Source organism: Macaca nemestrina, chromosome 8, assembly GCF_043159975.1.
Source record: "Macaca nemestrina isolate mMacNem1 chromosome 8, mMacNem.hap1, whole genome shotgun sequence".
Taxonomy (NCBI): domain Eukaryota; kingdom Metazoa; phylum Chordata; class Mammalia; order Primates; family Cercopithecidae; genus Macaca; species Macaca nemestrina.
Window position 1 is genome coordinate 150,785,218 of NC_092132.1, and position 25,931 is coordinate 150,811,148.

The 25,931-nt window shown below is 39.8% G+C and overlaps 1 protein-coding gene across 2 annotated transcripts in view; it reads left to right on the top strand.

Annotated features, from left to right (window-relative positions):
* Nucleotides 1-25,931, top strand: part of LOC139355625 (CUB and Sushi multiple domains 1) — a 2,038,620-nt gene that overhangs the window by 1,634,709 nt on the left and 377,980 nt on the right. For both annotated transcript variants that reach the window (XM_071067488.1, XM_071067489.1), the window contains exons 22-23: nucleotides 9,166-9,335; nucleotides 13,866-14,022. In XM_071067488.1, the coding sequence (XP_070923589.1) occupies nucleotides 9,166-9,335; nucleotides 13,866-14,022 (327 nt within the window). The remainder of the gene's footprint in view (nucleotides 1-9,165; nucleotides 9,336-13,865; nucleotides 14,023-25,931) is intronic.

Genomic DNA, 25,931 nt, shown 5'->3' on the forward strand with positions numbered 1-25,931 from the left:
GTTTATTGGCAATCTGGAAACTGTGCCACTGTAAGAAGTTTGGCAAAGGAGAATCATCACTGCTGTCGTAGCTTAAAGAGGGTGTGTTGCCCACACAGCCAGAGCTCTCGTTGTTAGCTATATGGACAAGGTCTGGTCCCTGCCATAGCAACCCAGCCATGTTGCTCAGCATATTCTGGGCCTTACGAATTGTTCTTTAAAGTGACAGAAAACTGACTAATGTCGTTGTAAAGAAAAAAGGGAGGTGAGAGATTAACCAAAGTTCTCCTTAACACCAAGCCTTCTGAGTCCATGGAGTCCAGAATACAAACCACACTAATTTAACCAGTTAACAAACTGGAGGCAGGTGGGGGAGGTCTGAAGATAAAATGTAATAATCCATATAAAACACAAACTTGTTCACTTAGCATGACTTGTTTAGCATAACTGGTTTTATTTTACCATGGTGTAGAATCTCTTTGATTTTTTGGAGTTGCTTAGGAATATTATGTAACTCAAATGATAAAGCTCTCTTTTTGAATGTTAATGAGCCAGAGAGACACATAGTCAGAATTTCATTATTAAAAAAATTAAACAAAAACTTGAATCAAATCATCTGTGTCTCTTTCGAAAACAGGTGTCTATATATTTTTACAATCTGTTTTTATCCTAAAATAGATATCCTAAAATCTCCTAAAATCTTACTTTTTTGTGGTTATAATATTTATCTGAGAATGGAAGGCAAATTTTGAATATTATCTCAAGAAAGAAAAGATACGGTATTTTGTAGATGATCTTAGGAGTTCCCAGAGTTGGTTGGAGTCTATTCCAGAGACTCCTAACTGAGACTGTTTGAAGTCTGGGCAAAACCCCCAACTCAGTGAAATTAAAGTGACATCTAGATATGTCACAGTAAGTAGTCTACTGATTATAATGATTAAGACCCATTAAATGTTATTCTTATTTCATCCACAGTCATTATCTTTACATTGTTTTTCTTGTCATTCAAGTTTTTACTCTGCGGTCTAAAATATGAAAGAATAAGTAACCAGAGTTGGAAGAATAGTTACTATTTATTAAACACTGCATGGTAGACCAGCCACTGCTTCAGGCTCCTTCCATGTAATAATGTATTTAGTCCCATGACAATTCTATGAAGTAAACCCTACGGTTGACAGTTTCCTTTTACAGGTGGAAATATTAAGACACAAAGACCCTACAAACTTTGCCCAAGGACATAGAACTAGGAAGACTCAAACCCAGGGAGCCTGCAACTCAGCCTTTAACCACTGCACTGAACAGGGAAACGGAGGGCGTTGGACAGGCCCTTTTTGTATTTAGTCTTTTGCATTTTGCCTGCAGTTCCCTGATTTTTCTTCCAACCCCTCTGGTGCATTTGGGTGCTGTCTTCATTTCTCTCTCATTCCCCATACCTGCTTAGCTCCTAGTTCTGAAGGTTTCTGACCACTGCAGAGCTCTCAGGTCAGGCTCCTCCTGCCCACCCTCCTAGCTCCAACTCCCTCCATATCCCCTCATCCCCCTGATGGTTCCCCCAGCTCCCCAGACCCCACCACCCCCAGGGGCCGCAGCTCGCAGAATGCTCTCTCCAAAGTGAAAACCCCATCGATTCGCCCAATGTAACAGAGCCTGGTCAGTGCTTCCCCTACTAATCAGAGCAATCACTCTCCCTCCACTCTGTCCTGGCTCAGAGTCCCTCATTCACTGGCTCTCCAGAGTGCACCCAGCACTCACCCAGCATCCTTGTGCAGACAGATGGAGCCCTCTCAGGCCCACAGAGCAACAGGGCTCTTTCTATAAGATTGGTGCAAAGTAATTGCAGTTTTTGCCATTACTTTTTTTTTTTTTTTTTTTTGAGACAGAGTTTTGTTCTTGTCACCCACGCTGGAGTGCAGTGACGCGATCTTGGCTCACTGCAACCTCTGCCTCCCAAGTTCAAGTGATTCTCCTGCCTCATCCTCCCGAGTTGGTGGGACTACAGGCGCGCGCCACCGCGTCCAGATAATTTTTGTAATTTTAATAGAGACGGGGTGTCACCATGTTGGCCAGGCTGGTCTCGAACTCCTGATCTTGTGATCAGCCTGCCTTGGCCTCCCAAAGTGCTGGGATTACAGGCGTGAGCCACCGCACCCGGCCTCAAGTTGTCTTCATCTCTCTGTCTCCCTCCTCGGACTGACGGCTGCTTTACAGTGGGCTGCCTCATCCCTAAGCTCTGTGTATCCAAAAGAGGAAAATTGCTTTCCTCAGAAGCTTCTCTTTTCATCTCAAAAATTTGATTCATCCATACTTCATGTTCCTTTCTCTAAAATTATAGAAATAAAAATGATTTGCCTGTGGCAAGGAAAGAGGCAAATCCATACCAAAGGTTGCAGGTGATGCCTAAGGAATGTCGACTGAGTTAGAAGCATGCCATTTTAACCTCCCTAATAAATGTCTGACCTTAAATGGAATTTCTAGTGAGCGTCTGAGCTGAGAACTATTTTTCTATCAAGTCACTTTTCAGTGAAAGAGGTGGAAAGTTTTTTATTATTTGTGTTTATTCATTTTAGGTTTTTTTTTCAACCTGATGATGTATTTAGGATGATAGAAATAATATCATATATACCTTGGGTATTCAACCTCAATGCTCAAACCGTCTCTTCTGGCACGTGTTGGCACGTGTATTATACATGTATTGTTTAGGATCTTCTTTTTCGCTTGCAAGTTAGAGAAAAAGTTGCCCACATTGGCTTAAGTCAAAATGAAAGTTTATTGGTAAGGTGATATAAAGTCCATACATAGGGACAGCTTCAGGTGAGGTTTGATCAAGGGTTCAACTTCATCAACAAGAACCTGAAGTCTCAGCATCTCTCAGTTTTGCCAAACTGGGTAAAGCACTAGGTGGCTTCCTGATCTCATATCATCACATACAGTGCAGTAGCCCCACATCCTGCAGCTCTGTGGAAACAGCTATGTCAAGATCGCTTATGTACAAGTCCTGGGTTTCCTCTCACTGGCCCACATTGAGTCCCATGCCTATTCCTGAGCAGTCATTGTGGCCAGGGCAGTCGTGATTAGCTTAGGACATTTAGAATTCCATCTGCACAGCTTTTGAATAATAACAAAAACTGAATATTTTGTGATGTTTTGTGACTTTTTGTAGTATTTTGGTCAAAAGAGCAGGAGCAAAGTTAGAGAGCACATATGATGGAGATAAATGTTCACTATAATTCTGTAACCTAATATTGCATCTATGACATCGTTTCAGAATTAGTTGAACAAAAAATTTTCTCAGACAAGGTGTTAAAGGGCTGTATATATATGTCAGCATAAACCTTAAATGCATATCTAGTAAGAGAATTTTTTAAAAAATGAATGAAAGTGAGATATAGCCTCTTATTGATTAACTGTATTAATCTATTTGCTTGACAAAGTAGAAAGTCACTGGGCGAAATAAAAAAAAGAAAAAAATCAACAACACCCTTATCCTCAATTTTTGAATGGATTATAAGTTATTTCCGACAGGCATAGTAAAACAAAATATCTTGCCTGTATTTTAATTTAATTTAGATCTAGTTTAACACTAAACTCTCTCTCTATAGAGGGAGATATATTAAAAAATATATCTCATTAAAAATACCAATATATAGAGTTTAGTGATATATATAATATATATGATACATATCATGTGATATATAAGATGCATATCATGTGATATATAAGATGCATATCATATATGATATATATGAGACATATGTGATATGTGATATACATCACATGTGATATGTGATATATATGATATGTCTCATATATATCACTAAACTATATATAATTCTATGTAGTTCTCTAATTTTGGGTTTAAAAATTTGGAACAACATTCTAAGCTAAAATGTTAGTTTCTATTGCTTCTTAAAAGCTAATCCAATAATGACGCTAAATTGTAAAAATAAAGGTTTTAGGATAATGCATGGGCTAAAAATAGTACCATTTTGTGAAATTCTTAGATATTCTTTGTGAGTAAATATGGACTTGCACATTTTGATTTATATAGACTTCTATTATGGGCAAGATTTACTTATTGTGTAGAACACAATGAACTTGGTTTAAAGGAGAAAGGTAGATTTTCTGTTTCTGTTCCTTAGTTGAGCTGTTTTCTATTTCTGTACTTTTAAAATAAAGCTTCTAAAACATAGAGGCCTGCCTATTAATGGTTTTCCCAATTTCATAATGCCCTCAAAAGCCCCACAACAATGTCTACATTTTAATAACCAGAGCCATACACCTTTACTTTCAGTCATTATGTCAAGAAACATCTCTGTTAAATGTGAGGTATTGTGTAGGCTCAACATTATTTAGGTGGACAAGTTGCTTCAGCTGTAGAATTTGAATCCAATTTAACTGTATTGAATAGGCAGATTGAGAGGTTATATATTTTACTTAGTTTTTTAAATAATCAAATAAATAGTTATTTAATGTCCCCAATAAAATAACTTTCCCTAATATTGAATATGTATTAATTTATACAGACACTTTGGTTAATGTTATGAATTTGGGACTTCCTAGCCTCCACGTCTGTCTGTTGTTGAGGCCACTCTCTCTGTGGTACTTTGCTACAGCAGGCCAAGCAGACTGAGACAGCAAATTTCGCAGGTAGCTGCCTTTGTACAGAAGAATTGACTGAAAAATCAATTAACTCCTTTCTCCTGTGTTAATTTAATTTTAATTAGTTTCGTTCAATTGCAAAAATCTAAGTGACAATTCAATTATAATTACCATTTCAGTAGCTTTTTTATAAAACAGCAAGTGATTTGTATTAAGAAACATTGTATTCATTCATCTTAAATTAATATTAAATAGACTATTGAAAAAAACTTCTTTAAAATGAAGCATTTAATTGTTCTAATGGTGATTTTCAATGAATGATTGAAATCAAGCTCAAATAATTTTTGAAATTTTGGTCACTTAACTGTTGCGATTTTCTGAGCACTTGCTCTTTACTTAGTATCAGTGTCTTATTACATTATGTCCTCCGCCATACTGCTCCAGGGTCTGGAGCACCTCTCTCAGTTTCTTTGACACATCCATTCTTTGATTTGAATATCACGTTGTATCCATTTTTGTATACTGGGAGCCCACCCGCACAGCTGTGGAAACAAGGAAAAGGAAACATTTTGTGATATGTGAGCTATCTGGTGGTATCTTGGTCAGCAGGGGTAGTGTTGGAGAGCAGATAGGAAAGGAGATAACAAGCTTTGGCAAGAATTCTTCTAATTTAATTTGAAAACAGAATTAAGTCAGAAGACAAGCCTCCAAAAGTATACCAATGTTTCTTCAAAGAACATTTTGTAAAATAGTAACTTATACCATTCAGAAAGCTGCTTCCCTCAGCAGCATCACTTTCCTATCCTGTTGGACTCACAAGGTTATTAAAGTCATAAGCAAGTAACCCTCACGGATTATTTAATATCTGCCAATAGGAATGATTACCAACATTGTGTATTAACAAACATAGCACAATTATTGCACCTTCTGATAGCAGATTGCCTGGGGTTCAGAGAATAGTCTGCCTCTCACAGCTGTGTGATCTTGAGCCTGTTAATTAGTGTTATTGTGCCTCAGTTTTCTCATGTGTAACATGGGTTGAGTTTTGGTATATACTCCCATGGTTTTGTTTGTTTGTTTGTTTTGTTTTGTTTTGAGACAGAGCTTCTTTCTTGTTGCCCAGGGTAGAGTGCGGTGGCGTGATCTCGGCTCACTGCAACTTCGGCCTCCTGGGTTCAAGCAAGTCTCCTGCCTCAGCCTCCCAATTAGCTGGGACAACAGGCATGCACCACCATGCAAGGCTAATTTTTGTATTTTTAATAGAGATAGGGTTTCACCATGTTGGCCAGGCTTGTCTTGAACTCCTGACCTCAGGTAATCTGCCCGCCTTGCCCTCCCAAAGTGCTGGAATTACAGATGTGAGCCACCACGCCCAGCCAATGATGTAATAGTAATAAGAGCATGCATTATGTAAGTGACATATAGACCAAAAAAAAAAAATTAGATAAATTCCTATACCCCATCAGGCATGGTATTACTACAACTCATTTTTCCTACGATTACTTCTTTGAACCTTCAAAGATATTCCTCTTCTATTGAAATTCTAGAATTTGTGTTACAAGTCAATCTTCACAACATCTATACCTTCTGTGTTTTTGTTTAGAGTCTTTAAAATTCAACTGTTTTAGGGCATTCCTCTTTTCCAAACATCCTTTTATCAGGGCACGTCCATGCTCCAGACTCTTTCAGGGAACTCCTGCCATGGTTCAAGGAAGCGCAGGCATTCCCTACAACCTGGTTCAGGCTGTGTTTGCAGTCCCATCTCCCGTAGTTCCTTCCTGTGATGCTTCACTTCGGTCATGTTGATAAAGCCATAAAAACATCCTATTTGTCTTGTACCTGAGACTGTGCCCATGTCCCAGCATTCCTTCCCCACCTGAAAATGATTTATTTATTTGCCACTATGCCAGTATATCTTCAATTGCATGAATTGTTTTTAAACTTGTAAACCTAACAAAAGACCTAAATTTGGAATGGTTGCCTTTGTCGATTTTTGTTAAATTCAATTTTAAATATTCCCTAATATTTGTGACTAGGTTTCATTCTCTGGTCGTTAGAATTATGTTCTTATTTTATTCCCTTTAAGGACAGCACCTTTTATAGCTGGAAACCCCAACTCTTCTCTCCATGGGGCAGCCGAGGGAGGACACACAGCTTGGCTTCTTTAAACTTTATTTTCATTTATTTTGGCTTTTATGTGAAAGACACTTTCTTCAGGAAGGAAAAAAAAAATAAAAGAATATCCAACAAAGATATTCAATATCCACAAATTATTAACTTTTCCAAGGAGCTTACTATCTAAATAGCTTACTGTTGAGTTTAAACTATAAAGTCATTTTTCTTTCTCTCTCTTTTTTTTTTTTTTTTTTGGAGATGGAGTCTTGCTATGTCTCCATGAGGGCAGTGGCGGATCTCAGCTCACTGCAACCTCCACCTCTCAGGTTCAAACAATTATCCTGCCTCAGCCTCCCAAGTAGCTGGGACTACAAGCGTGCGCCACCACGCCCAGCTAATTTTTGTATATTAGTACAGACATGGTTTCACCATGTTGGCCAGGATGGTCTCAATCTCTTGACCTCGTGATCCACCCCCTTCAGCCTCACAAAGTGCTGGGATTACAGGCATGCGCCACTGCCCCCAGCCTGTAAAGCCATTTTTCTTCAACCTTACACTGTCTGCGAATCATCAAATTGCTAACAGAGAAGGATCACTGTTCAAACACAGCAAGGTGTGGGCTGGAGTAGGGATGCCCAAGTATGGAGCATGAGAAACACATCAGTTGCTTTTCTCTCCATATTTATATATTTATATCTATTTTGTAGATATATATTATATATAATATAGATATTTTATAGATATAAATATATTTATATGTATTTATAAATACACACCTACTCATGGGTGTATATATATATATGTCTTTTAAGATGGTTTTTAAGTTATTATAGTTATACAATATATAACTATGATTGTATAATTATATTACTGTAATTTCTTAAAATGATTTTAAATTCCCAATGGCATCTTTGAGTCACCAATTGCCTGCACTTCTCCCTCAACACTTGCACCCTGAGAACCATATCCAAAGTCTGCCTTTCTATCTTTGTTTAAGGAGGATGAGGGAGAAGTGAACCCAAGTTGTCAAGCATTTTCCTCTCTGACTTTCTCCCTACACCCTTCCACATGGAAGCATTCTGAGATTCAGTGTGCACAAATCACTGGGGGGCAATCATGGATCTCTAGCAACTTCCTGCTGGCAAGTGGATTAGGATGCCCATGGTCAGTGACGTAGCTGATTGTGTTCATGGTCAAAGAGGGAGTGAGGGTGTGAGAGAATCAGCATCGTGGCAATGGGCATGCAGAAATCATCTGCAAAATTCTGCAATACCTTGAGCAACCCACTGGAAAATGAACACTGTGCATCCTTCCTTCCCACTCTCAGTACATACCTGGCATTTAACTGATGCTCGGTTTCCAACCTAACAATTATTCTTCAAACGAATAGGCATTCTGTGGGATATTTACATCAGAGTGCTGGGCACATCGTATAGTCTGTAAAATTGTTGGTGCAGACTCCTGTGGAGCTCTCTTGGCACATACAAACCTCTGTGTATGTGTGCACCCGCATATGTAGCCACTTTATTATTTTGTGTGTGTGTGTGTATGTGTGTGTGTGTGATTGTATTGGACTTAGAATTTTGGAGCAACAAGAGTTAATGCTGTGATACAATCTTGTCCAACCCGCGGCCCATAGGCCACATACGCCCCGACGCAGGCTTGCCTGTGGCCCAACACAAATTCGGAAGCATTCTTGACCTAAACTGTTCACTTTCACAGTGAAACAGGTGCTGAAAAGTTAAGTGACTTTCCGCAGGTTGACAGAAAGTAGACAGTTGTATGTATTTTCACTTTGACCTTGATAAGAGGAATTTTGTTTGGTATAAATTTAGATCGAGAAGTCAACTATCCTCTTCCTTCATTGGGAAAGGGGGAGAAGCAGATATTTACTGCCGTTGAATGTTCTTCCATCCTAAGACATAATGCTAAGGCCTTCAGGGCTGTGACATCCTGAAGACTGCGACAAGATAACTCAGTGGTTTGGTCTGTCGTTAGATTCCCCTTTGAATGCGTCCCAGTTGGTGCCATAAGATACCAGTGAAGAAAAACTGCAGAGAAACAACGGTAGAATGGGTGCATGGGAATTGGTGGAGACATTTCATGAGACAGGAACGAGGCTAGTGGGAGAGGTGCTGTGACAACCTGGTGACACAGCTCCTCAGCCATGGTGCCGGAGCACCTCTGTTTTATTCTAGAACTCTCTGTGTGAGACCATGCTGCTTCCACATAGTCAGAGGTCATTCTGTTAAAATAAATAAGACACTTTTGAAAATGAGCTAAGCGGGGTATCTTTTTGTGTCCAGTTGGTAAAACAATTTTAAAAAATCACTGATCTATTTTAAAATAATATATTATTAACAGACATACATTGATAGAAGAGGAAGCTATCATGATTTTAAAGGTTTTAATCTGTTAAAAACAGTAATTCCACTTTTGAATCCTCTTTCTCTGATGTCCTATTTATTTTAGCTGAATGTGGAGCAAGTGTCAAAGGAAATGAAGGAACATTACTGTCTCCAAATTTTCCATCCAATTATGATAATAACCATGAGTGTATCTATAAAATAGAAACAGAAGCCGGCAAGGGTATCCACCTCCGAGCACGAAGCTTCCAGCTGTTTGAAGGAGATACTCTCAAGGTAAAAAGAATCTTCTCCAACAGGATGACTCCAACTTTTCTTCTCAAAAAATATATTGTCTGTTTTTCTACATATAGATATATGCACATATTGATGTATCTTTTATGTATGATTTATTTATATTTATTTACAAATAATTTTGAGGAAGTGTCATATCACTTCGCTTAGAACAGTATATGTGGACTTTGAAATAACCTTGTAGATAAACCTAGATCTAACATTTATTAGTCCAGCACCTCGTGTAAGTTATTTAACACTTTTGATCTTCAGCGTCCTTATGTGTAAGAAAACACAGCTATACCTACATTTTTGGACTGTCTTGAGGATTTAATCTAATAACATAAGTGGATGTTCCTAGCATTGTGTCTGGCACATAATTGTAACTATTAAAACTTGCAGGGTCCTCAAACCAACCCTTTCTGTAGTTAATCTTGATTTTTAAATGTGGCCATAGTGTGGAAAGCTGGAAAGGTTCTGAAGTGATAATAGAGGCAAATCCAGCCACGGTGATCAGATCACAGACAGGGCTGATGAGGAGACCCCAAGCCAGGACAAGACAGAATCTCAATATTGATTGCAGGGGTACCCAAGTCCTGCCTTGATTTATAAAATCCCAGCTCCAACCAGAAATGCCCCTTAACTCCTAAGATTCTGATATAATTTTCACCTCTCCTGTACGTATTTCAATAAACTGGAAACCTTCTATGATCTAGGGTCTGGAGAATGGGCAGCCTAGCCTCGGGGCACTGAAAGGGAAAAGATTTAAGCAACAAGACCTAATGCTGTGATACAATCTCGTCCAACCCGCGGCCCACAGGCCACATGTGGCCCAACACAGCTTTGCCTGTGGCCCAACACAAATTTGTAAACATATTTAAAACACTATGAGACTGTTTGTGTTTGTGATTTTCGTAAAGCTCATCAGCTATCGTTAGTGTTAGTGTATTTTATGTGTGCCCCAAGACAGTTCTTTCAACATGGTTCAGGGAAGCCGAAAGATTGGACAGCCCTGCTAGAAATCACCCATCCAATCACCTGCTTATTTCAGTGAGGTGAGCAATTTCGTTGAACAGAAGCTGGTCTCGGGCAAGAAAGGAACACGTGGCTCTTTTTATTCCCTTTTTAAAATTCCAGGGGTTTTTCAATTAATTTACATCTACCTAGATGCACATAATGATGCATTTTAGATTCAGTACTGTCAACTCACTTTGAACTATGAGCATTAGAAGAGAATATGCAGAAAGCCAACTAAAAGGGAAAACCCTGTTTGTCCTCCCTTTACAGAATGGCTGGACTGGAGCCCCCGCTGGGCTCCACTTGACCTCATTAGAAGTTATGTGCACAGGTCAGGAGATGAAAGGGCCTTCCTTCCTCCTAAGGCCACGTTTGACTGTATTTCAATGTCATCATTTAGCAGAGTGGTTTTATTCTAGTTGTTCTTTCATTTTAATAGTCTTTTGAAAGCTCACGCTGGCAGTATGAGGGACTGTAATTAAGAAGTGGTTTTTAGGCCGGAAACTAGCACATTCTTACTAATCTAAAAAAAAAAAATAGTTACATCACAAGTAGGCATTTTCTGAATTTTTTAATAACCTCAAATTTAGAAGTCAGTAAGCCTTTAAGGCAAACTTTTAAATAACTCTTAACTATACTTTAGTGCAGGTGAGTGATTAGAGATACTACATAAAATATACAAGGATAAATATTATTGGAATGGAAGGAAGGAAATTACGTTCATTTGTGATTGCATGCCATTTAAAGTTGTTGATTATAACAAAAAGTTTTTTTAAAAAAACTTGCTTCTCACATTTAATTACAGAGAAGCTGTCAATCGTATAAAATGCCTACATGTTTTGCAGGCATATATTTTGTTAAATATGCTAATAAAGATCTCTGTTAAAAACATTTCTAGTAAAATTATCTTAATTTTTGAGCCTAATGCTGTTCACATTGATCCCTCGCACATACTGCGATGTAATAATAAAGACTAAAATTTTATATTCACGCAACCCCTGCACACATAAATAAATATGATGTTTTCTTGCTTCATGTGGAAAAATCATATAAGAGATATCGAGCTCTCAGAAACATGTCATGAAAGGAATATAGAATGGGAAGCACAATTAATTTTGGAAATAAATCTGCAGGGTATAGTTTCTGTTAAACGGGGAAAGATTTCCCCAGAACTTTCAGTATTGTCATGCTAACATTCTGTGTGACGTTTTCTGATCTGTGATCATCTGCTAACCCAGCAACATCCCTTAAAGTATATGGCATTGATTAAATGCCAAACTCTGAGGAGGGTGGTCTGTAGTGCAAATACTTACAGCCTTGTATTAAACAGGTGAATCCAGAAGGCTTTCTCTAATAACTGAAAAGAACCCTTTGAATCTAGCTACTTATAGGTGAAAAAATATAACTAGGAAATGTTGTACAGAACAGGTGTAGCCTGTTCCTCATTCCATTGGGATCAGAAATCAAATCTTCTGACTTCCACTTCTATCTGGGTTTTTATTTGTGATCAATGCAAAACCTGAACCCAGATTTTAACTTTAGAGAACTGACAGGGGAAAGCTCCATGTTAATCAGTGACATACTCGTTCTCTGGGGTGTCGGTGGTTGGACCCAGTGCTAATTGCTGATGACGTGGATAAAGAAGGAAGAACTCCTGTTCTGAAGAATCTTACGATTAAGCCTTTGAGCTGTTTATGTTTAGTGGTTCTAACCATGAAACCACTGGGAGCGAGGTACAATCTGTCAGGGATCCACAGTGCACTTGGTCAAGTCCTTATGAGGAAGCCAAGATTCAGGAGAGCGGATGAGCTCACAGTGTGTCAGGACCGAGCAGCGGCTTCACGGAGTGTTGAGTTCTTTCGTGTTTCCCCGTCTTCATGGATTTCTGTGAATTACAGACAATTCCACAGTATACGGGGTAGCCCAAGGCCTTCCTGGGGAGACCTGCACATTTTCTCTTTGACCCAGACTCCTCTGGACTTAAAACCTTTTAGTCTCTGGATGTCAGACCCTGGCTCATCTAATAAAAACATGGAATAAACCAAATAATGGTTTTTAAACAATGACCTGGGACAATAGTCTTTTAGTAAGGAGATTAAAGGGTATCTGATTCTACCCCACTAGCATGTCCATATTTAGTTGTAATGAAATAACTACCCACAAAATTATCTTTTCTAAATGTATTTTCTCCTTTTCTGAGTATGTGTGTCTGTGTACATCCCTGGGTTTATATATTAATTGAAAGACAATGAAAGAAGAATTAATCCATATAAAGAGGAAATAAGTGGGGAAAATAAACACATTGAAAGAGCCTACTAGGACTCTGTTTAATTTTATTTAGTTAGGGTTCCATTTTTCTATTAAGATGAACTGAGCATTTTCCAATATAAGGTAATAAATGTTTATTTTTATGGTCCCCTGCTAGTGAGGGAGGCAGGCAGATTAGCTGTGCCCACCTAGTGCTCTATTGTTATTGGGATGCGAGGACGGCTGCATTGACTTTTTTATTTTATTTTAAGCTCTGGGAATTAACCTGTGCAGAAATTGCAGGTTTGTTATATAGGTATACAAGTGCCACGGTGATTGACTGCACCTATCAACCTGTCATCTAGGTTTTAAGCCCCACATGCATTAGGTATTTGTCCTACCAGAAAGTCAGTGCTGTTTCTGTTACCTGAGCCTCAGGGCATTGGCAGAAAGTGCATGGCTGAAACACTTTTACCCGATCCTCATTCAGAATATAGCGGTGACACCAACCCACTGCTCCCCACCGTGTGACCTGTCTCCCCAAAAGTTGGGAACCATGACTGAACTTTCCCTCTCCCAACTGGTCAAAACCTAAGCCATGTCTTCTTTATATTCCACATACTTATTGTATCTACTCTTGTTTTACAACCCCTTGGGAAGATAATGTCACATACAGAGCACTTTAAGCAACATCACACTTCTGTGTTACTATTACATGATGAGATACTTCTGTTATTACAAATTAAGATGAAAGCCACCTCAGGCTTGCAGACCACAGAATGTGACAAGATTCCGGCACACTGTGTTGTCCTTTAATGCATCCAGACAGAAGGGAACAGAAGGGAAGGGTATGGTCTTTGACTCAGTTGAGAGTTCGGAGGAGATATTCAAGACTAAAATATTATAAATCTTTCCCACTTTTATAACTGAACTATGAGAAAAGGAATAAACAGATAGGTAGTGAAACCTGGAAACGTAAAGAAATATTTATTTAATTTTAAGTAAACACAGAAAGAGCTCTTAAAGTAATGAATATGAAATGATCTGAACAAGAATGGGATCTTTTGCCTCTAATGTTAATGGTAAAGATAAAACTTAAAGAACGAATATGATTTAGCACTAAGTCCTTCATTTATCTTTCTATACACTATACGCCTTTTGTAAGTATCGTATAAAACAGCGTCTTTGAAGATTTGGATGTCTTATTAATATTGCTAACATAAGAATCCAATGAAAGCATAGAGAGACTCATGCTGTGATTTTCGTCAGGTCTACGATGGAAAAGACAGTTCCTCACGTCCACTGGGCACCTTCACTAAAAATGAACTACTGAGGCTGATCCTAAACAGCACGTCCAATCACCTGTGGCTGGAGTTCAACACCAATGGATCTGACACCGACCAAGGTTTTCAACTCACCTATACCAGTAAGTAACATACGACTTAATCACATTCTTTTTCATTTTGTCAGGACACATCTGATACCTGACTTATGTTAAGTTTTAAATATTGATTTTGTTCTGGCTGCCTACTGTCTTTTGGATTGCAGTTTAATTCTGTACTCTGTTGACTGGTTTGTATACTTAGACACATTACTAGTAGTTGCTTGAAATTTATCTACTTGGAAATATTAATTTTAATAACAAAATAGTTGGACCTGAAAAGGAAACATAAAACATTTTAGATCTGATGGGCTTAAATATATTGATTGTGGTATAGTGTATATAGTACACAATGATAAAAATTCATGTGCTTATATATGAAGGATTTAGAAGAAATGTTTGAGGTAACTGGAGGTAATAGACTTTGAATGACACACGCATATATATATTTTTATACATTTAATCATATATATATGTATAAGCACACACACATAACAACTGTATGTAGTAAATTATTTTCTTTTCACGACTAATTTTTGAGATGAGAGAACTAAGAAGAATACTTTCAATACTTGCCGAAGATAACCAGGACTTTTTTTTTTCTTTATTATACTTTAAGTTCTAGGGTACATGTGCACAACGTGCAGGTTTGTTACATATGTATACATCTGCCATGTTGGTGTGCTGCACCCATTAACTCGTCATTTACATTAGGTATATCTCCTAATGCTATCCCTCCCCCCTACCCCCTTCCCACAATAGGACCCAGTGTGTGATGTTCCCCTTCCCATGTCCAAGTGATCTCATTGTTCAGTTCCCACCTATGAGTGAGAACGTGCAGTGTTTGGTTTTCTGTTCTTGCGATAGTTAGATAACAGTTTTAAGAGTTGGTGGAGCCAGGATTGAACCTGCAGCTCCCAGTTTTCGGTGCTCGCCCTCGTTTGTATGAACAAATCAATGTGGAATATGTTTTTAAAGACGTAAACAAAGAAGCCAAAAGAACAGGGAAATAAAAGAGATGCTGTGTTCCAAAAGCAGGAATTTGCAATATGATAACTGCCATTTATAGCATTTTTAGTTCTGAAGGAAAAGAAAAAGCTATTTGGTGTGGATAAGTAATTAAAATTAACTAATTAATTAACATGTTTAAAGTGTATGGAATTGTCAAATCCTTCACTCATCAGATACATTTAAAAACCATATGATACTGAACACCATGACTTTAGAAATTTAAAAGTTTGGGGATTTGAGCGTAAAAACATGTTAGTGACAGACACCTTTATTTGACAGATGGGCAAAAAAGGGCCTAGAAAAGATAATAATCATCCCATAGACCCAAAGCTAAGAGGAAGATTAATCACCTCAAATTCCTCTGAGGAGGAAAAATCACAGGTGAAGAATTGTAAGACTTTGGGCAAAAAAATAGAATACGTGTGGCTAAAATCATGAGAAAACCAGTTTTTGACTTTTGTGCTAATACTGTTGAAAAGACTGAGTCAATAGAAAGCCTGTGAATTGACATTTATGCATGATAAACTGATAATTGATGTTACAAGGTCAACCTGTAATTATAATTTTTACTGGAATTTTACTTTCCAGGATTTCGCTCTCAGAAATGTCTCAAAGAGCTCTTGTAAAGCCATTTCGCTTGCAGATGGAATGAATGCTATTGTGATTGCTTTTTCCACTTCTCGTCCCTGTTGAGATGTTCAATGTATTTTGTTTTCTTACTTGGATGTCTTCATCCCCACTTCCTTGCCCCTACACTAGTCTTAGAGGAACACAGATACTTGAGAAGAAAAACTGTTTGAAAAGCCTGTGGGTAAATTAAATTTTGTCTAATTACGGGGAAGTTCCGTGCACACCTACGTTGTTCTTCCAGCTCTCTTGCCACTGAACACGTTTTCGTTGCCTTTTACAAATCCTGCCCCTGCTGTGGCTCCCGGGGCAAAGAGCAGAAAACGTTGGCCTGGGTTCCTCCCTCTCTCCTGTGACCTCACCCTCAACACTGCTGCAAGTTGGGATCTTACTAAGCTCACCATTTCCCTTCCCGTGGCTGCTTCACAGAAAACACATTGTGCTCAGCTTGTATTTTATTTCTCGTTACGTTTCCAACCCTAGTAACTGTTTCCCATGTTCCTCCAACTATGTCCAGTAGGAATGATGTCTCGTTTATAAACACTTGGTCTCATTTTCTCACGGTGATGCACAAAGTATCCAGGAAAAGATGTACACATACTGGAGTCTCAGGGGCTTGGAATCGATGTAGGGAGACTGAACTGTTTCCATAACTCTGAAGCCTCTTTTGTTGTCCAGGTGGCACTTAGGAAGGTCCATGTGCTCCAGAGCTGTGTGACTGGATGGAAACTAGAGGTGGTCGGCTTGTTCCATGATTATGTCCACCTTCCCTCACCCAAGGCCTGTGTCAGTGGGCAAGGCTCAGCCCTGCCTGGACCCCATGTGGGTGCTGTGACTCTATTGTTCACAGGCATCCAGCATCACTTTAGGATGTTTTGCTATCACTCCCACTTCACTGAATAGCTTTGTAAAATCTTGAATCGATCCATCCGTTTAAGGGCACCTTTCAATTCTGTGGACATTTCTGATTACATAGTAGCACAAATGTTCTATAAATAGGAGAAAGAAATATTGGAGAGGACTGGAACTTGGCTCTTATTATAATCAATTTGACAGGAGTAATTTTCTTGTTCTCCCTGTTTCACCTTTTTGGTTCCACCTACAAAACCCAGACACTCCTCAGATCTGCTTTGCAAGATTATCTTCGAGTTGGAACATACTGTCTGATGGGAAAATATATTTGTAATAGAAAATTGGTGGTGCTGATAGCTATATAATCAAAATAGTATTCACCTCACATTAAATTGTTAGGTTTAAATATAAGTAATTAAGCCTAAGAAATCCCTAGCTCCCCAAGGTGATCAAATACCTGAATCAAATATCCCAAAAAGATGTGTCAGAAATGATGACTGGTTATACAAAATATTTTATGCGAGTCATTAACACTTAAGACTGTGTAAAGACACTTTCAACTATTTTCAAAAGACTTTTGTAATTGCCTCTTGCTAGTTAATTGCATTACTTAAGGAAACATTAGTATTTAAATGTTTCAGATCCACAATTAATGCATATACATGAGTAGATTAGAAAATGTCAACAGAGAGTAAAATATATAGCTTAATTTAAAAAACCCTAACATTTTTAGAAATGGGTACAAACAATATTTGTTTATCCCTTAAAATTTACAAAAGCATACACTTAGGTACCTTTCAACTTTACAATCCTGGTAATTCCAGGTCTTGGGAAATAGCTCCTTTTACTCTTCTTTATGAATTAAAAACTGAGTCTTCGGGAAGGGGAACATCACACACCGGGGCCTATCATGGGGAGGGGAGGGGGGGAGGGATGGCATTGGGAGTTATACCTGATGTAAATGACGAGTTGATGGGTGCTGACGAGTTGACGGGTACAGCACAGCAACATGGCACAAGTATGCATATGTAACAAACCTGCACGTTATGCACATGTACCCTAGAACTTAAAGTATAATAATAATAATAAATAAAAATAAATTAAAAAAAAGAAAAAACAAAAACAAAAACCGAGTCTTCAAATCTTTTAGTGATTTGGTGCACACAGGGAGTAGTGTAATTGCAACCCAAATCCAGGCCTTCTAACTGAATACCGGAATTGTGGATGAACTTATTTTCAATGATTTTAGGTGATCCTGCTTTGGCAGGCATCAAATATATTGACCGATATTGACACATGCAAAGGAATTGGCAGGGAAGAAAAGCCAGAATATCTTTGGGCCAAACTGGAATAAATACGTTAGTGAATAGGCATTTGTGAAGCAACTACTGTTTTCTGCATAGTAAGTCAGACCAAAATAAAACTTTAAAAGTGTACCTTCATTACAAAACACTGCTTTTCATTACAGATTTGTCTATTTTCATACCAGATAATATGCTTCTGGTGTATAATGATGTCAAATGGAGTCATAACCCATAGCTCTGTGAAATCGGGGACAATGAGTGTCCACTTGCTTGTACTTCTTTGCACGTTACACAGATGTGTGATCTGTGGCATAAGACGCTTAGACTGGATCATTGTCATTCAGTTTGTATTCCCTGGGGACACCAAGGGTCCACAGAACTGTCTCAGGCAAGAAGAGTTTCACCTTAAGTAACAGAAGCGTTGGTTATCAGAGTAGCCTTCTGAAGGTGATTTATTGATGTTGATACAGGGTTTCTGGTACATGGACCAGCTTCATCAATTATTTCAAATTACAGAACTGGCATTCTGATGTTAAATTAAAGTCCTGTGGGCCCTCTGAGGAGATAAATCTATTTGGGGTACACCGATGGAACCAGATGTCTGAGCCTACAAAATCACCCAGGGGATGCTTTCGAATGACAGCTGGTTAGCTTTCCTAAGGCAACCCCCCTACCCTTGGCTCTTAAAAATCTCACTTTTTTGATAGAGAAGAGGACCTATAGTCAGGCACATCTTTAAAATGTTCTCCAAACAGAGGCTTGAAGTGAAGGACTCGTGAAAATGGATAAGGAATTACAGATGGGTATAAAAGACATTCCAAACAAACATTGAAAGGCTGGAGATGAACAATTGGATCTGCGAGATACAGCTGCCACAATTCCATATGGCAATTTTGTACCAATTATTTTAAAAAGAAAAAATAAAGCCCTTTCTCTGGAAAGTTACAGTCCTCAGGATGCACCCTGCAGGAGTGCACTGGCCAGCCCTGAAAATGAATCAGCTGCATAGCTGGTCTCCCGGGAGAGGCCCTGCCTCTGAGCCCAGACACTTTGCAACGCTGTTTAATTTAGAGACATGGAAATAGGGACATTCACAATTCCTTCTCTTTATCCTGCCCCACAACCAGATTTCTCATCCCTGTAAATTTTCATTTTGGGGAATCCTAAATTGGTCCCCTTATCACTATCCTGAATTCTCCGTGTTTCCCTTTATTATACTTAGCTGTGTTTTGATTTACACAGTTCCCATTATTTTACTGATGTACTTGGTCACGGTCTACCGCCCTCTTTCACTCGCTAGTTTCTGTTCCATGGACACTGACTAAACTTGTCAAGAAACGCCCAGCACCCACACATGGCTAAGCCACTCCCTGGGCACAGAGGCGTGGACGCCTAGGTGACCTGGACATAGAGATAAGACAGGCATACACATGTGGTTCAATAACTGGACTCGGACATCCAATATGTTGTGTCTTGTGGCTGGTTTTAGCACCTCAGATGGATGACAGACTCCTCAAGGGGCTCCTTTTGTATTTGCATTTATTTTTGGACACAATTCCAATCCCACAAGGCCTGCTTGGCATTAAGTTTCATAAATGATGTCGCTTGGGAAACAAAAGCAGCTGCCAAAGCAGGAAGCTGGAGAGGTGTCTACAGTGCAGACGTGATGAAGAGGCTCATCGGGGAAATCCTACTCGAGCTTCCCTTCCACAAACTGCCGGTGATTTCCTGGCCAGAGGGTATTGGCAGAAGTTTGAACAGAGGCAGAAGGAACATCATAAGCACTTAGGGTCTGGGTCTGTAGCAAAGCCACTCAAAGGGATACTTTGGTTTAATGACACAAAAAAATAATCAGATCCCTCTGGGCTGACTTTCCCTTGGTCCACTAGACTGATTCCAGGTGAATGTGTGATCAGTGCCCAAACTCCTAGGGAGCACTTGATCTCAGCAGACGCAGGACTGGTCTTTCTTTGAATCATTTTGAGATGGTTGAGCTTGAGGCCATGGGCTGCTCTGTCCAGGCGCTGGTTTTGTGGATATGCATTCCCTGAACATCAGCACTAGACACAGCATTGATGAAAGAGCGGCCATCACTTACCGAGAACATCCTGTCATTCTTTACACCTATCTCATTGTTTAGGCAGGACTGCCGACCGCAAAGAGATCTTTAGGGCCATCAAAATAAACCCAAGCTTAAATTTTGGTTGTAGAATAAACCTTGTGGGTGAGGGTCAGGCGTGGGTGTAATTACGCAGGACAGTGACTACCCCTGGCTTGCTTCTAAGGGATGCTTCATAAATATTGGCTGAATAGATATAAAAATGTTTAATTAAAAATTGAGGAATGATTAAAGCAATTCATTTCATCCAATTTAATATGCTTATAAAAAATCTTTTCCGCTTGTGAAAGGTTCTAGACTTTGAGATAAGTAAGGGGATGGAAGATGGGGATAGAGAGAGTCTGTCATGTTAGTTTGTGGCAGAGTCATGTACTGAACCCTTTTCAATCTTCCTGTTATCATGCCCAGGGTTCCAGGGGGTTAGTCAGCCGTGCTCTGGAGGCAGGGGGGCAGCAAGGCCTGGCCAACCCCAGCTCCCGGCCTCTCTGGAAAGCTACAGTCTTCAGGACACCCCCTCAGGCACAACTTCTGTCGAATTCATATAGCAACCTGCCATACGGTCAGTCTCCTAGAATTAACTCACTTTCTTGGGGGGAGCATTATCACAAGAGCTGTGTTTCGGAGAAGGCTTGTTGGCCTAGGAGCTGACCCTCTTAGACATGCTACAGATTAAGGTCAGTGCCAGGTGCTCTATGAATTAGACAGGAGCTGTGCCTGTCCTGGAAGCCCACACACAGCGCAGGGCCAGTGATGCATGCAGCTGGAAACGGGACTCTGAATCTGTTCTGAAAACAGGAAGTTATGTTGGCAGGGCTCTCGCCCACAGCGGGAACATAGTCTCTGGGTCCTCTGTCTGGATGCGGGCACAGGGCTCTGTGATGAAGGACGTGCTCTCAGTGTGCCCCTTGCTCTGTGGCAAAGTGAGACAAAATCAGACTGGGAGACCGGGGTAAAGCATCTTTCCTCTAGTTCTTACTCTGCTCAATTTTCCCAGTCTTGATTTTATCTGTGAAGCAGGGACAATAATAGTTTACTTTCCTCACTTATGTAAAAAACATATATGAAATGGCTTTTGAAAACATCCAAGTGCTATATGAATTTAAGTATGTTTTTTTCAGACTCTGTTTAACAGGGGTCGTGAAAAAGGCTATAGAAGGTGACACATGTCTCTTGGCGTAGGAACTCCTACGATTTGTGATGGGAAGTAGAGACAGTTCTCATGGTTCAGGGGCCTTGGAAACACTCATAATACCCCAGGTCACAAAGGGACTGATTAGCATGTACTGTAACTCGCACGCAAAGACCTTGCTGCGATCTAACTTAATACTGATGAAAATCCCACGGTTACTGTTTTTCTACTACTTTAGGTATGAGGGAACAGAGGTTTGGAGAAACTGCCCATGGTTCCGTGGTTCAAGAGGAATAGGGAGTTTTTTCTAACTTCAGTTACTCAAAGCACTTTGAACATTAACCTGAACACAGTGCTATAGGAGAAATGTTTTCTATGCTTAAGGATTACTCACAGTGCTGTGCATGCAAATTAGTCCAAAATAAAAACCTGCAAGGGCTGGGTAGGAAGGTCAGACTTTAGGGAACAGAGAAGCCTTGGATCAGGTTTCTACCTTTTGCTCTTTGAACTTCAATCCATGAATTCACCCCTCTGAGCCCAGTCTCCACCGTGGCAAAATGCAAATAATATTAAAGGACTATGCAGATTTGTTTGTTGTGAGAATTAGTGGCATCATATAGAATATCCAGCCCCATGTCTGCTCCACTATTAGGTCACATTTCGTACCCAGAAACCATTGTTACCATTAACCTTTATTTATTATTATTATTTTATTGAGTCGGAGTCTCGCTCTGTCACCCAGGCTGGAGTGCAATGGCGCAATCTCCACTCACTGCACCTCCACCTCCTGGGTTCAAGCGATTCTCCTGCCTCACCCTGCTGAATAACTGGGATTTACAGGTGTGAGCTACCACGCCTGGCTAATTTTGTATTTTTCGTAGAGATGGGATTCCTCCATGTTGGTCAGGCTGGTCTTGAACTCCCGACCTCAGGTGATCCACCCACCTTGGGCCCCCAAAGTGATGGGATTACAGGCATGAGCCACCACACCTGGCCGAACCTTTTTTCTTATACGAAACATGAGACCATTTGTGTCATTGGGACACACACCAGTGGCTGTGTGTCATGGAGGGGAAATTGATCCTGCCACTCTGCTCTTCATTGCACAGTCATCAAAGTGACTGAGAGGTTGGAACTGTGAATTCCGAACACAGAGCAGAGGGTATGGGCAGAAGGAACCATTAGAGGCTGGTTCACCAATACCCCTAACAAGTGGCATGAGAGGGAGGGAGAGAGAAACATAATGGTGTCGAATGTCCAACCAGCATTGACTGCAGACACCTCCAGGGTCCTGGGCTCCTCTTGGTTTCATGAGTCGTAGCTATGCTTCTCACTCTGCCGTGAGCTGTATCAGAAATGTTTAAGAGACAGTACCATCTCCTAGAATTAAGTCACTTTTTTTCAGGGGAGCATTATTACAAGAGTTGTGTTTTGGAGAAGGCTTGTTGGACTAGGAGCTGACCCTCTTAGACGTGCTACAGATACAATGGGATCATCGATGGTGAGACATTGCAGCTCCCCAGCAGACTGTGCTGCCACCTGCACTGTGCATCTGCAGACTGCCTGGTCATACTCAGTTTAAACAACATTAGAGAGAGACCTAGGAAGTCCCACTCTACTTCCTCTACAAATTCAATGTGAAATAAAAAAGAATGGTGTCCATTCTATAAAATGACCCATCCATTTGCAGCCTCTAGCATGGTAGCTCCTTATTTATGTTTTTGCCACGATAAGTAAATGGTGAAGGTGAGTGATTTGGTATTGACGACTAATTCTGAACACATTACAACATAGCCTGTGGATGCGAAAATTAAAGCACGGAGATGTGGGTTTATGTAGCTGTCATGCTGGTTTTATTAACACATTGGTAGAATAAAAATGACATCAACATTAAATATACTATTATAAATGAGAGAGTGCCTTTGGAGAATAAAAATGACATCAACATTAAACATACTATTATAAATGAGAGAGTGGCTTTGGGCAGGAATATATTCTCAAGACTGATACAGAAGCACTACGCATTGTCACTTTGGTGCTTCAAAACAAGGAGAAAATATTGCAAGCATGAAGTGTATACAGCCGCTGAATGCAATCAATTACTAGAAACAAACCTGAAGGTGAAGAGCAGGGTACGTCAGAATCCATCATTTGGAGTCCCTGAGATCATGTGTTGACCCAGAGAGATAATGCTTTCTGTATAGGATTGACTGATACCTTGAAGAAGCTGATGTCATTTTCCTTCGGCATCCTCTCCCACCTGTCTCTACCCAAATACATCGGTAGACACTCTGTGTATCTCATATAGATTCTTTCAATGCCTTCACCTCCCTGGCTATGAATAAGATGTAAAAGTGCATCACAATGGGTCCATGTCCTCATTGATTACTTCTTTTTAACAACTAGATTTTGGAAATCCTATACAAGCTGAGGGGCAGTCCTCAAATGCACATTTTCTACAATCTAATGTTATCAATAATAAAGACACTCACAGATTTCCCAGACGTTCTTGGTTGTGATGTGTAAGCATTGCTGTTTTAAAGTAAAACAGATTACAGTATTCAAAGAATAGCATTCACTGCCTTCTTGGTTTTCATGGTGTATTATATTTTAGGAAATTGAGTCAAAGCATCTTTTCATCCAATGAGTAGTTTTAAAAATTATTCACAACCATGCTAAGAACCAGGGGAAAGCATAGAATAGGGTTATAAAAATAAGGAAATATTCAGCCTGCACATAAATCCACACTAACAGATTTTTACATCATTTCAATGAAGATTGAGATTATGGCAAACATTATGCTGCTCTATTATCTACTCCTGACATCGCAGTATCTGTGTAGTTTGTAAATTGCAGTATCTATATATCATTTGTAAATACAAGCTTACGGCAAAATTTTGTTCTTACATAGCTGTTAATTTAGCTGAGAAAAATGTTGGGAAAATATCCAATAAGCAGTGTTTGTTTTTCCCACAGTTGACTTGTAGATAATTTTATAAAGTGTTTTCAAATAATAGGCAGTGTTGTGTGCATTAGTTTTCTATTGCTCTGTAACAAATTACCCTACATGTAGGGGCCTAAAACAGCACCATTTCTTATCTCACGGTATCCATGGGTCAGGAGCCTGGACACAGCTTGGCTGGGTCTTCTCTCAGGGTCTCACAAGGACGTGACCAGGTTTTGGCTGGGCTGTGATCTCATCTGAGTGTCCGGGGCCTCTTCAGGCTGTCAGCAGAACTCAGGTCCTCACAGTGGTCAGACTGAGACTCCCAGCTCCTTGGTGCCCCTGGCATTTCCCCGCCACGTGGCCGTGTCCCTCTCTGGGCAGGGCGTGCCCTCGCTGGCTTCTCCAAAGCCATGGGGGGCCCTCACCTCATGGAGGCCAGACCCTCTTTGAAGGGCTTTCCCCAGATTGAGTCAGGCTCCCTCAGGATAATCTACATCTTGAGAAACTCAGGATGCAATGGATCAGACACTTCCGTGGCATCTGGTGCTCTCACACTTGTGTTCAGTTGTCAGCTCAAGTCACAGACTGTGCCCACACTCAAGGAAGGAGAAGAATCATTCATATATCCAAGGTTGGAGCAGCAGGAGGTGAGGCCATCAGGGTCCCTGCAACATCTGTGCCTCACAGTTTCCTATTTAGGAATGTTTTCATTTCATCTCAGATAATTTCATAAAAACAAAAAAGTGTGTGTATGTGTGTGTGTGCATGTGCGCACTCCCACACACTCTTGAAGACATAAAGTATATATTTAATAAAGGAAATGTACAATTTGTTGCTTACATGTACCTTTAAACCTTCAGGAACCATTTCAGCTTACAGTAGTGAATCTGTCATCTGCAACTAAAACAGGTTGCAGAGATCACGTTCTGTATAGTCACAGGTACAGATTTATTATGTGCCTACATCTTCCCTAAGCATAAGGCTGCCTGCAACTCTGGTCAGCCTTCCAGGCCCCTCCTCTCCTCTTCCTAGCTAATTCAGGCCCCACCTGGAGAGACTCAGAGATGTCTGGGGGTGGGTGAAGAGCTACAAGCCCTCGGCAGCCGCACCTTCCCTTCTCTGCTAGGGAAAGCTTACAAGAGGGTCTTATTCACATACAAAGCAAGAGGACAGAATACAATTGTCATCAGGGTTTAATCTTAGAGATTACCTTTTAAGGAAAAGTCATTGTTTTCATGCCATCAAGCAGTAGTTTTGGATAATATCCGTGCATCTAATAGATATCTCAATAAACATTTACACTTATGTATTATACCTGTCATCATCTATCATCTATCTATCTCTACGTATCTATTGTGTATCTATCAATTAATTGATCTATTGATTGATCATCTATGATCTATTATTCTATATATATCCATCTATTATGTATTTATCTACTGATTGACCCAGCAATTATCTATCATTATCTATCTATCATCTATCTATCATCTATCTATATCTATCTATCTATTATCTGTCACCTGTCAACATTGATCTTCTGAATTTCTCTCTGGAGGACAGAAGACTCTACTCTTACATAGGCCAGAAAAGCTGTACATTGAAATGAATCAAGTTTACACATAAAGAAATAGGAGTAACTGCTGTTCAATATATCATTCACATGGTAACTTTAAAGATGTGGCATGAAGCCCTGAAGGTCAAATACCAAGTTCATCCCAGGTACGTACACAAGAGAAACCACCAGCTGTGTCTTTGGGGGCCATAGTAAAAGAAAAATATTGGATAATATATCAATAAGCACTGATCATGCACCAGGAAATTCACCTTCATTGTCTCATTTTATCTCCAAAGTAGCCCTTTGAAGATGATCCTTTTATTTTCAGTTTAAGGACAGGAAACCGAGGCTTCCATATGTTAAGGTCCTATCATTAGTGAGTGGCAGCACTGGGATTCAAACCCAGT